We start from the raw sequence: 12,415 nt of genomic DNA, 5'->3' as shown, positions 1-12,415 counted from the left end.
TTAACTTTTCCGTGTGCCGAATGTTTATAATTGAACTCTCATAATGACATTTTAGATTTTTCTTTTCTTCACACTGACGTAAAACGAAAATGGTTCAATTTAATCAAGGCTTGCTGTGATGGTCCCATTATTGTTATGACAGTTTTCACAAGCCAACAGTCTTACCCAGTTGCGTACGGAAAGAGGCGAAAAACAATTTTTTTTGCCAAGAAATTCTACGATCGTGTGTTATTTTACTTAATGAAATTATCGAATTTTAATTTATTGTTTATTCCTCCATTATTCCGAACAACTTCATCCAAGCACTAATTTTCTTCTCCTTCTCCCTCTCGCTTTCAGAGCCCAACCTCAATCGGTGGTGAAATCGTTTCGCAAACGGCGCGGACCGGCAGTAAGGAAGGTGCAAAAAGGCCCATCATGTTCAATAATAGCATTTAACAACCGGGCCAATTCGTGGCGGCAGTGGCTGTGAAATGCTAATTGGTGGGTTAAATACAGGAAAATGACCTCCTCCGGAATGCAGCACCACCAGGATTCCGCAGATGATTTCGCCCGAACGACGAAATAATTAGCGCCATCTTTCTCTCTCGTTCGTCCCCCGGTGAAGGTGGACATCAAATCGGATCTGTTCTCCGAGGGGGGAAGGAAATTCGGAGTGTGTGTGTCGTACCTCCTCCTCTTCCTCCTCGTCGTCGCTTGCTGCCCCCACGTAGTTCGGGCCCCGTAAGATGCCTTGGGGCTGTCTCTGTTCCAAGGAAAAGAAACGCCCGCAAATTAGCAGTCCCATATTGAAGGTGAGTTCTCTGTGTGTTCTGTGATAGCTTCATTAGGGTTGTAATGCAAATTGAACTGCCATGCTGGAGAGTTGTCGCCCCGTCACCGTCCCCATGATATATGTTTTGGTATGTTGGAAACTGTCGATCTCGGCGTGGCGCGACACGGAAAGTTGTCGATTGAAAATTGTTTTTTTGAATTGCGGTAAATCATGGTTCGTGCTCAAGAGACAGCTGAAAATCCCCACTCGGAAAAATTGAAACTGCTGAGAGGGGGGTAATAGGGAAAAATTTGCCTGACAACCGGCACACGCCGAGAACAACCGACAAAACAGTTCCCACACTTGGTAATTATCATCAGCGGAATGAATTATTTCCGCCCATTATAACACATTGCTGGTACATATTTTTTTTTGTTTTTGTTTCTTGATTGTTGAATGAAACTTCAAATCGGCATGAAAACAAAACGAACAGGAAAACAAAAACAACACGCAGCGGCTTCGTCGCCGTCGTCGTCGTCGCATGCTTTGATGAACATTCACAGATAAGCCCGCAGTTCGCAGTGGTGAATGACATTCGAAGTGTGAAATTTGTTTGCACTTTTTTGTTGTTGGTATTGTTCTTCTGGAGTTTTGAATGGAATACTGACATAGCAGACGGGGGTTGGTCTCCGGGTGAACTGCGTTTTGTGCCATAATCGGAATGCTAAACTCGGAACGGGAAAATCTTTAGTGACAACAAGGAAGAATGTTGTTCTTTGAGGCTGCGTTCGCCGTTTTTGTGTAGCTCAAGTCGTCCGTTTGCCGTATTAAAGTTTTTTTTTTGCTGAAAAGTGAAAGAATTTTTCGGAACCATTTCAAATTGTTTGAAAAAGTGAAAATATTTTCAAATAAAAATCTCCCGGAATTTTGAACACCTCTCGCCGATGATAACGCAAATAGGTGAAATAATGAATAATAATTAGTTAGGGAAATTTTGAATTTGTTGCTAAATTTATTTTTTATTTGTTGAGTACTTCGCTAACTTTATATGAACTTAGCGAAGTACTTAAAAATTTAAAAAATATATTAAGCAACAAATGCAAAATTACCGTGACTAATAAGCAACAAATTATTCACTGGGCTTCGATTTGTTTTGAAGCATATTTGGGAGGGGGGCTTTGCTAACTTCATATGAACTTACCGAAGTACTAAACAAATAATAAAAAAAATGAACAACAAATTCAAAATTTCCATAACTAAATAGCGACAAATCAGCAACAAATCATTCACCTATTTGCGTTATCATCGGCAAGAAGTGCAAGAAGTTCATGTTCATCCCGAAAGTTAATAATCTACTATTGTCAACGAGGAATGCTCGCGTTTTTCAAGTACGAAGAAACGTTAATTTTTCCAGTTTTCTAATCATTACTATAAAATGGTCGTTAAATAAATATTTTTTTTTATTCAATACTATAATATAAAATTAAGGCACACAGCTTTTTTAACGTATGACAAAAAACTCACTTTCAAGGATCACATTGAAGGAATCCAGGCAAAGTGTAATAAATATATTAAATGTTTATATCCTCTTATAAACAGAAATTCTAAGCTCTGTCTAAAAAACAAATTGTTAATTTATAAACAAATTTTCAGACCAGCCATGCTTTATGCGGTACCAATTTGGTCAAGCTGTTGTTCCACCAGGAAGAAAACGCTTCAAAGGATTCAGAATAAAATTCTGAAAATGATTCTGAAGCGTCCTCCCTGGTTTAGTACAAATGAGTTACACAGACTCACAAATATAGAACCATTAGATGTAATGTCACATAATATTATAAGCAAATTCCGACAAAAATCGATGCAATCTTCAATTGAATCGATTCGCTCTCTGTATTAGTTAGTAAGTTAGTATATAAGTTCCTTTTCCCCATTACACAATACAAGTAGGTTTAGAATTTTCCCTACACAAAAATCTCAGAATTGCGGAAGCAAATGATGTCTTCATGGTAATAACCAAATCATATATATATATATATATATATATATATATATATATATATATATATATATATATATATATATATATATATATATATATATATATATATATATATATATATATATATATATATATATATATATATATATATATATATATATATATATATATATATATATATATATATATATATATATATATATATATATATATATATATATATATATATATATATATATAACAGGGCTGAAAAGTCACCACTTGTGGCTGAACACCCAATTTAAATCTTAATAATTTAATTTTAACTCATATTCCAATAAATAGTTATTTAAAAAAAAAAAAAAAAAAAAAAAAAAAAAAAAAAAAAAAAGGCACACAGCTTAAGCTCTAAGATGCCAAGGGTATTTACTAATCTTAATTATCGTCTAACTTAAAATTAGAATAGTATCATAATGTAATGTAGTATCGGGGTCGCGGATTCTCGAGAATCCAGCTTTTAGCTGGCGATCGGCAGTGGCCGGTGAATTGAATTTAGGATGAGATGATTCCAGATGGCGTTGGTAATTTTCTATGTTGGCCGCATTCTTCAGTCCGTGTGGGTCCGCGGGAAACACCCCCAGGCTACGAAGGCCCGGCGGGTGGCCCGCATGCTGGTCATCGACTGGAGCGGTCTTCCGTGGGCGGTGATGTTACGGAAGAGAATGAAAAAAAGTAAATATTGTGGGAAACGGAGTAAAAAGGGGGTATGGGAACAAAATGTTTGAATACGACAGAGATCTAATTAGTTGCCATCGAGATGGAGAAGAAACGAATAAATATTTTTGTTTTTCCCTTAAAAGAGTTCACACTAAGTTCGTTGTAATGGAAGAAAGTGTCCAGTAGATATGACGAAATTGGTAAACGTAGTCCGGAGGTTCGAAAAAAGATTCACTCTAAAAAAAAAACTATCTAGTAGAAAGTCGAATGTTGATTTGTAATGTACCGTCTCGAAACTGTCGTGTGTGATTGAGAAACACAAACAAGTAGCAATGGGTTTTCTTCCTCAATTTAGAAAACTTAATGCTTGGAATCATTCTAGATTTAGTAAACTAAATTTCAATTAAAATTAAAATCCGTCTTGTTAATGACAGATTTGAGTTTTTCCAATGAAAATAGAAGCACGCCGTGGATGAGCGAAGGTTCGCATATGTTAAGGTTGGCACAGCTAAAAATTGGTTTGTTAAGATTATTTTTCAATCTTTATTTTGTGGCTTCTTCATTTTTCATTTCTATTGTTCAATCTTTGAATTTATCCAGTTTTTTTTTAACTTTTACTCTCCAATACATGATTATTAATGTTTATGCTTTAATGTGTGAGCTGTTTTAGTTTGGTCCTGAATCTTTGATTTACTAAATTTACTAAATTTTTGCTCATCCTTTTTCGAATTTTACTGTTCAATTATTGAATTATGTTTTTTAATTCAGAACTTTAACTCTTCACTCATTGTTTCTACTTTTCGATCTTTGGTTCTTATTGTTCAATCTGATATTAGCATTTCTTAGTTGTTTTTTCAAAAACTTTTGATTGATTTAACTCTTGATTTCTACTCTTCAATGACAGACTTGTTTTCTTTGATTGATTTAACTCTAGACTTTGGTTTTTATACTCAACCTTGGACTTTTACTCTGAAATTACGGGTTTTTACTCTTAGACATATGGTTTTCACTCTTCAATCCTTAATTTTTACACATTGATCTTTGAATTTTTTCGCATCAATATTAGTTTTGTAATCATAAATGTTCGATTTGTACTCTCTAGTTGTTGATTTCTTGCTTTTTTGTAGCCATTTAGTTTATTCTTAAATCTTTGATTTATGCAAACAAATTTTTAATTTTGTACTCTTTAAACTACGACTTTTACTCTTTCGTTCTCACTTTTCAATGTTCGAGTTTTGTTCTGAGCATTTTGGGTGTTCATTCATTGAATTTTATTCTTTAATTTCGAATGTTTATTCTTCATTTCTGAACTTTTACTCTTCAGTTTCTGATTTGTACTGTACAATTTCCGATTTAATTCACTTTGATCAATATTTTTCATATTGATTTTGATATTTCTTTATTTGATTTATGCTCTTCAATTTTTTATTTTTACTTTTCAATATTAGATCTTTGATTTTCACTCTCCAGTTGTTCAGTTCTACTCTTTAGTCGTTTCATTGTACTTTTCAATCTTTGGTTTTTATTTCTCAAGTTTTGATTTCTATTCTTGAGTATTTGATTTTTATTTTTTAATCTTTGCTTCTCACTTTTTTTTAATTTCTCACTCTCCAGTAGTAATGTTCTACTCTTCAATATTATTTTCACTCTTCAATGTTTAATAAGTTTTTTATTTTTGAATGAAATTGACCACTACATCAGCCCCGCTCTAACGCAGTATATACATCAAATGGATTCAAACTTTAATGTTCGAATTGGTAAATATTCTATTTATAAGAAGAGCAACAACCAAATGCGTCGGTTTCATTTGTGAGTAGTGCCGTATGTAATGTACTTCAAAACAAGCTACAACGCAAGACAACAATCCACTTTACCTCGCTTTAGCTCTTATCAAACAAAGTAATATCAATCAGAACAAATCGGCTCAAGTGACACGTTCCACAGTTGTGAGTTTAAGTTTGTGAAGAGATATTCTCAGGGCGGCTCAAAAAGAACACAGAACAGTTTGCGCAGATTCAAGAAGCTTGTAGGTTCAAGTTTAAGTTATGAAGGAAACTTTTATTTTTTACTCCGTTTCTCATCGAGTAGTGATGCAAAATTTAAGGGTTATTAACATTTAAGTTTCGCTGGTTGTGGTTAGAGGTGTCAATTCAGTGCACAAAAAAACCCCCATAACGCCAAGAACTATTCTGATCGCGAAAAATTTCACCCCTGCCGCCTCGGTCAATTCCGATAGGCCCCCGGGAGTCGCATCATCGGTTGCGATTCGGCCGATCCAGATTCGATAATTTCTCCTTTAAGTATCATTTACCGACCGGGGCCGGTTACAGTTTTTTTCCTCCCCTCCCCACCACCACAGTTCCGTCTTCTGTGCGGTGATAATGAACCGCGGCTGCGGCGACGGCGGCGGCAGCGGGTGTAAAATGTACAAATCAGCGATCGTAAAATCATACCTCGGGGCTCTCTCTCCAATCGAGCAATAAAAGAGTGTTTGCGCGGAGGGGGTTAAAATGTAATAAAATCCTCGGCATGAAACAAATTCCCATGCCAGCAGCGAGAGCGGTGTCTGGAAATGCAATCTGCAGTCAGTCCGTCCGTCCGTCCATCCGTCGGTCCGTCGGTCTAATGCAAATGTAAGTACAAAGTGGCCGGTCTTCGACTTTGCAAGTTGAGTAGCGGAAAAAATGGACCATCTGGTTTTCATATATTCGCGTGATTCTTTCTCTCTTTCCTAAACCCGGCCGCGCCGGCTGCGGTCAGTCAGTTCACCATTCGAAAAGCCCCAGGAGAGGACATTTCCCAGCGGGATTCAATTACCCGTCCGTCGGACGTCGAACGCACGGACCAGAACCGATTGGATCGGATCGGAACGGACGAAAGCAGACTGGGACTCACAGCAGGGTGTAATAAACCATTCATCTGTCTGTTGTTGCTGTTGTTGTACTGCGATATTGCGGTCAACTCCGAACAAGTCAGCTTTAATTTCCCAACTTCAATGGGATATTAGATTCGATTTTACGGTCTAATGGCTTCCCCAGATGTGTGTGTGTATGTGCAACAATTGCCGTATTTGTCAAAGGGGCTTTCTGGGCCCTTGAACAAGTTGCAGGCAGGCAGTTGCAAGCTAGCTTCGCTTCCCAATGCCAAACTGAACACACAAAAAAATAAATAGCTCGAATTCCACTTTCTCTTCCAACGTAAATAGCCCGGCTAGGGGAAAGATTTTCATCCATTTTTTTCAATCTTTCAACGAGAAATGCATTTCCGTTTTGCAGAGTGACATTTCACGCAACTTGAACTAAGAGGGGAAGTTGATACTTTTCAGCTTCTGATTGCTTTTACTACTGTTGTTTCACCTTTTTGTTGTTTCCGTGAAGGAAAAGGGGTCACGACCTTGACGGAATGCACTCTATCTCTGCTGGGGATGTTCGGAGGAAGCCCAAGGCGAGGGATGGCAACTATTTTAAAAATATTAGTATATTACCAGAAACCGAATGTAATTGGAAAACATAACTCTGCGAAAAAACGAGAGAAATGTTGATTAATTTAGAAAGCAAAGAACCGCCGATGTTGATTATTCTTCGAGCATCTCAAAATATGACTCCTAAGAAGAATGGTAGATCCATGTTTCATCCATTGCTTCATACCAACACAAGAAATCTTTTTTTATTGCGACTAAACAATAAAAAACAATAAACTCAATTCTATGACCTTTCCATAGAGAAAGGCTAAACGATATTTTCGTCCGTTTAAATAAGCTAATCTGTAGTAAAAAAAACCTAGTGGTATAATGATAACTTTCTCATAATACTGATATTTTTTTTGATGCCAGAAAATGCCGTTCAGATCTGGTGTAACCTCAAAAAAAATTATTTTTTTTTGTCAAAATCGACATTGGGACTTTTGAGACTTCCAAAATCGAAATTTTTTGTTTATGCCGAATGTCTTAGAATTGCATAAAACATCGAGATCTGGTGTAAGCTGAAGATTTTTTTTTTTTTTTTTGAAAAAAATCGAAAGTGTCAAAGAGTAGACTTGAATATAAAATTCGGGATAGACCAAATCTCGAAGTTTCATGCAAATGTAAGAAAAAACAAGAAAACCGCGTAACAATATCAAGTATGGTAAAAACTACGAATGGTTTCATCTGCTAATGACGGTTCATCTATATGAACTTTTCTTGCAATTATTTTAGCGTAACTCATTATGTTTTCTACAAAATTTTCTTATAAGATGAGATAGAATTTTTTTATTTGAAAGATATTTTTATTCAGACCTATTTGCGTACAAGCTTTACGTGGCCGATTGAGCCGATTTTTAAATATTTTTTTTTTGAGTTGGATCTCGTTGTCACCCTTTTTCTAGGGGGAGAGGAACTTCCATTTCCCTCCTGCTAGGATTGAGGGGCACTTCGTTCGTAGTTCGTCTCGTCATCCATTGCCGCATCGATGGTATTGTTGTCGATTTCCGTCTTCTTTTCGTTGCTAGTTGCTGTAGATGCACCTTGTTGTACATTGGTTGCAATTGCTGGTTGGTTGGAGGGTAAGTTGTTAAGTGCAGCTGGTGTACTTTATTCTATAGGAGATGATGATGGATTCGTTGAAGGGGATGCTTCATTGTTGTTGGTGGCTGTCACAGGTGTACTGGGGTTGCTTGGGGTTGGTGTGAAGGAAGCACCGTTGTCCTTTGGTGTAGTTGTTTCCTTGTCCAGTTTATCACATGGCTTACCGTCGTGAACAGCTTTTTGGCGATATTGACATGTGGCCATCTGATTGTCATAGGTAACAAGTGATTTGCACGGTATTCTTGTATCCAGACCGAATGTCACATAAGAAGGTATAGGCCTCCTCATGCGCATGCGTAACAAACGTACGCCATTTAGAATACCGGGGAAAAAATTCTTCCACTTTTCTTTTTCGATAGTAAGTACCTCTTCGTATTCCGTACTATCTTCCATATATACTGGAATGTTGTACTTAATGTTCTCGTGTTCCACATAGTGCTCATTGTTATTGTCTTTTGCGAATTGAATTGCATCCAACTCTTTATAAAACTGGTTGTAAATAACATTATTTGTCTTATTGCATTGAAGTAAATGCACACGTTTAATGTCAGGTTGCATTTGCTCCTTGAGCAAACCTTCAAGTTCTCGTATCGAAGGTCGAATTTCGCACTGCCTGAAGTCAACAATAATTGTATTCTTTCGTGTCGGCGGTAGTTTTTGTTCGTTTGGTTCACTCATTTCGAGGTTGTTCTATTGTTCACTACACAATACTGTACTTGGTTTCTTCTGTCCCGAACGTAAGCGGTTTTGTTTTATCGACTGACTTGGATGAGATGTGAAAGCGAACTGACCTTGGTCATAATGTAAGATAGTAAAAACAAATGATTGCCAATTACATTACGATAAACCCTTTCTCTAAACCAAAAGTAACTGTCATTTTCAGATTCGATTGAAGGACTTTTTCCTTTCGTTGCTCTTTAATTTCTTATCATTTACATAAACAGATTTACAATATTTTCTCCTAAACGTGATAACCCTGCACGTTATACGAAATTAAACAAAACAGGTTGTGTGCTAGGCGGTGGTGTTTTCTTCTTCCGTACCAACACGTACCGATGGTTTTGCATTGTCATTCTGTATGACGTTTTGAAAGTTTTGACACTCATCGCCATATAAAGCTTGCTTCATTTAGAATTGGAACAAACTTTTGCTCATATTGTGGCGCTCCTGGTGGATGGATTTGGAAGTTCTTGGGAGCCACGTGTCGGGAATTTTGTCAGCTTCAGGTATGATTTTTGACATTCCGCAAATAGACTGTACTTTGTAAACAATTAACATGGAAGCCGAAAGAAGGGTAAAAATTGTGCACAGTTATTTGGAAAATCTATTGTGGTCTGCATCTAGGCTAGCTAAACAGCTAAAATGCCCAGAAATACCGTATGGCGGGTTATCAAACGGTATAAGGAAACATTGACGACGATTCGGAAGCCTCAAGCCAATCGTCGGAATGGAACTGTCGACCGGAAACTGCGTGGTAAGATTTTGAAGACGATTAAGAGGAATCCTAGTCTGTCGGACCGTGATTTGGCCAGAAAATTCGGTGCTGTCCATAGTAACGTGAGGAGAACTCGACTCCGGGAAGGGATTGAGTCGTATCGAGCTAGCAAACAGCCAAATCGGACCATAAAACAGAATAGTGTGGTCAAAATTCGTGCTCGGAAACTGTATGACCAAGGTGCTGACCAAGTTCGACGGGTGTCTTCTGATGGACGATGAAACCTATGTCAAGGCTGACTTCGGGCAAATCCCAGGTCAAAAATTTTACTTGGCAACGGCTCGGGAGGATGTTCCAGCTAAATTTAAATTTGTATTTGCCGACAAATCTGCAAGAAAATTTATGATTTGGCAGGGCATTTGCAGCTGTGGCAAAAAACGAAAGTTTTCGTTGCAAATAAGACAATGACATCGGAACTATACCAAAAAGTGTGTCTCCAAAAACGAATTTTGTCGTTCATTCGATCCCACGACCATCCCGTAATGTTTTGGACAGATTTGGCAAGCTGTCATTACAGCAAAGTCCACCCAACTGCCCCCAGTTCCGCCCTTTGAGAAATACTGGCAATCATGAAGATGAGACTCAAGGCAAAGGGAAAGGTTGTCAAAGACATCAATCAGATGACGACCTGGTGGAATAAGATAGCTAAAACGATGGACGAAGAAGGTGTGCACCGCCTAACGACCCGTGTTACAGGAAAAATTCGAGAATTTCTTCGAAACCGTGACGAATAATTTTATGCGTATTTTTTCTTAAAAGTATGAAAAAAAAACGCTACATTTGTATATAAAAAGATCTTGAATTCAATAATAAATAACTGAAATACAGGCAATTGTCTTTGTTCCAATTCTATCTGAAGCCAGCTTTAATTTCGGAACCGGAAGTCGGATCTGGATGAAATTGTGCAGTAACTTTTGAGACAAAGACAAGCTCTCAAAGAAGATCTGCCAACTAGAGGAATTCACCAGTAAGTTTTTTGAAAATTTGCACCTCGTTTCACCATCGCTTGTAAAAAAAATACTCATGAAATTGAAAAGTTTCCCTTATCCCGCTGTAATACCGGAACCGGAAGTTGGAATCGGGAGCAACTTTTCGGGGCCTTTTTAAGAATTTTAAGACCTTTTACACTGAAGTTTTATCTGAAGTTACGAGGTGAGTTTTACGCGGATTTACGAAGTTATCCGGTTTTCTTGTTCTATCTTAGAAATATACGAAACGTGGAGATCTGGTGTAATCCCAAAATTTTTTTAAGTCGATTCTCCGACAAATTTTCGATATTTTTCGAAAAAAAAATACACCAGATCTCAACGTTTCATGCATTTCTAAGACATTTGGCATCTAAACAATTTTTTTTTGTGATTTCGGAAGTATAATTTTTTTTCAAATTCCAAAGCCGTTCTTTTCCAATTTTTTTTCTAGCATTTCTAAGACAATTCGTTTCTAGGACATTAAAACAAAACTCTTCAGTTTTGCAGTTTTTTGCCTTTCTCTACAGAAAGGTATTAGAATTGCTGGAAAAACCGACTTTCGAACGGAGCCTCGGAGACCCATAGTGTTATATACCATTCGACTTAGTTCGACGAGATCGGAAAATGTTTGTGTGTGTGTGTCTCTCTTTCTCATTCTCTCTCTCTCTGTGTGTGTGTGTGTGGGTGTGGGTGCACTTTTCGAAGATATTTGAACGCGCTCAATTTTCTCAGAGATGGTTTGAATGCTACTGTCGGGCCATTGCACAAGTTCAAAGATAAATTTTCTGTGATTTTTGGTTCCGGAGATATGATTGTATAAGTGACGTAACCGACAAAAAGCGTTGTATTTTTACGCGCTCGATTTTCTCAGAGATGGCTGAACCGATTTTAACAAACTTATGCTCGTTTAAAAGCTACTGTCGTGCCATTGATCAAGTTCGAAGATCAAATGGCTGTGACTTTTGGTTCCGGAGATATGATTGCATAAGTGACGTAACCGACAAAACACGTTTTTTAGATTAGCATCACTGTTCTCATACAAATAGGCAACGCAAATGTCAAGCTCTTGTTTGGAAAAATTATGCTGACTGTGTGACATAAACACTTTTTTACTTTTGTGAACTACTTTTTTACTTTTGTGAACTACTCGAATCAATCTGTATCAATTGGTGTTAAAATTAGTATCCGAAATTATTTAATAAAAGTTTGAAATATATTTTCATGAGAGTGTTATGAAATAAGAGAAAGGCATTATCACACCACTAGGTGGGTTAAGAAGGGTTTTTTTTCTACTCGGATTTCCGACGTTACGCGGTTTTAACACGTTGACTGCCAACCTACGAGATAACTCGTATATTCCGTTCGGAAACGAATGGTCGTGGCAGTCAACGTGTTAAAGTCACAAAGTCGTTTTTTTCTAAATTATTTTTTGAGATCTGGACGTTTTTTGCATTTCTAAGATATTTGACATCAAAAAATTCTTTTGTTTTGCGATTTTTCAACGCGGATTTCCTTGTTTTTTGTGCATTTTTTACGCCTAAAAAGACCGGACTGTACCACAAATCTTTGTTTCAATGGATCCGAGAGCGGTTGACGGCTGGACCGTTTTTGACTTTTTTTTGTACTTGGTTTCTTCCGTCCCGAGCGTAAGCGGTTTTGTTTTATCGACTGACTGAGATGAGATGAAAATTGAAGAGAATATTGCAAAGATTGAAGAGTAAAAATTAAAGATTGGACATTAAGCCGTAGGAAGTCAAGAGTCCAGACTCCAGAGTGAATGGTCAAGAGCTAGGAGTAAACAGTCAATGGTCCAAAGTCAAGAACCAAGAGCCATGCACCAAGAAACAAATGTCAAAAACCAAAAGTCTAGGGTGAAGAGTTCAGAGAGAAGAGCAAAAGCTGGAGATTTAGACTGAAGAGAGTGGAGATGACAAAATGG

The 12,415-nt window shown here is 37.3% G+C and overlaps 1 protein-coding gene across 1 annotated transcript in view; it reads left to right on the top strand.

Moving 5' to 3' along the window:
* Positions 1 to 343: 343 nt before the first annotated feature.
* Positions 344 to 12,415, top strand: part of LOC131431017 (uncharacterized) — a 278,009-nt gene continuing 265,937 nt past the window's right edge. The window contains exon 1 of the mRNA XM_058596418.1: positions 344 to 794. Within this exon, the coding sequence (XP_058452401.1) occupies positions 729 to 794 (66 nt within the window). The 5' untranslated portion in view covers positions 344 to 728. The remainder of the gene's footprint in view (positions 795 to 12,415) is intronic.

This window comes from Malaya genurostris, chromosome 1 (genome assembly GCF_030247185.1).
Source record: "Malaya genurostris strain Urasoe2022 chromosome 1, Malgen_1.1, whole genome shotgun sequence".
Taxonomy (NCBI): Eukaryota; Metazoa; Arthropoda; class Insecta; order Diptera; family Culicidae; genus Malaya; species Malaya genurostris.
This window is presented reverse-complemented; position numbering and strand designations above follow the sequence as displayed.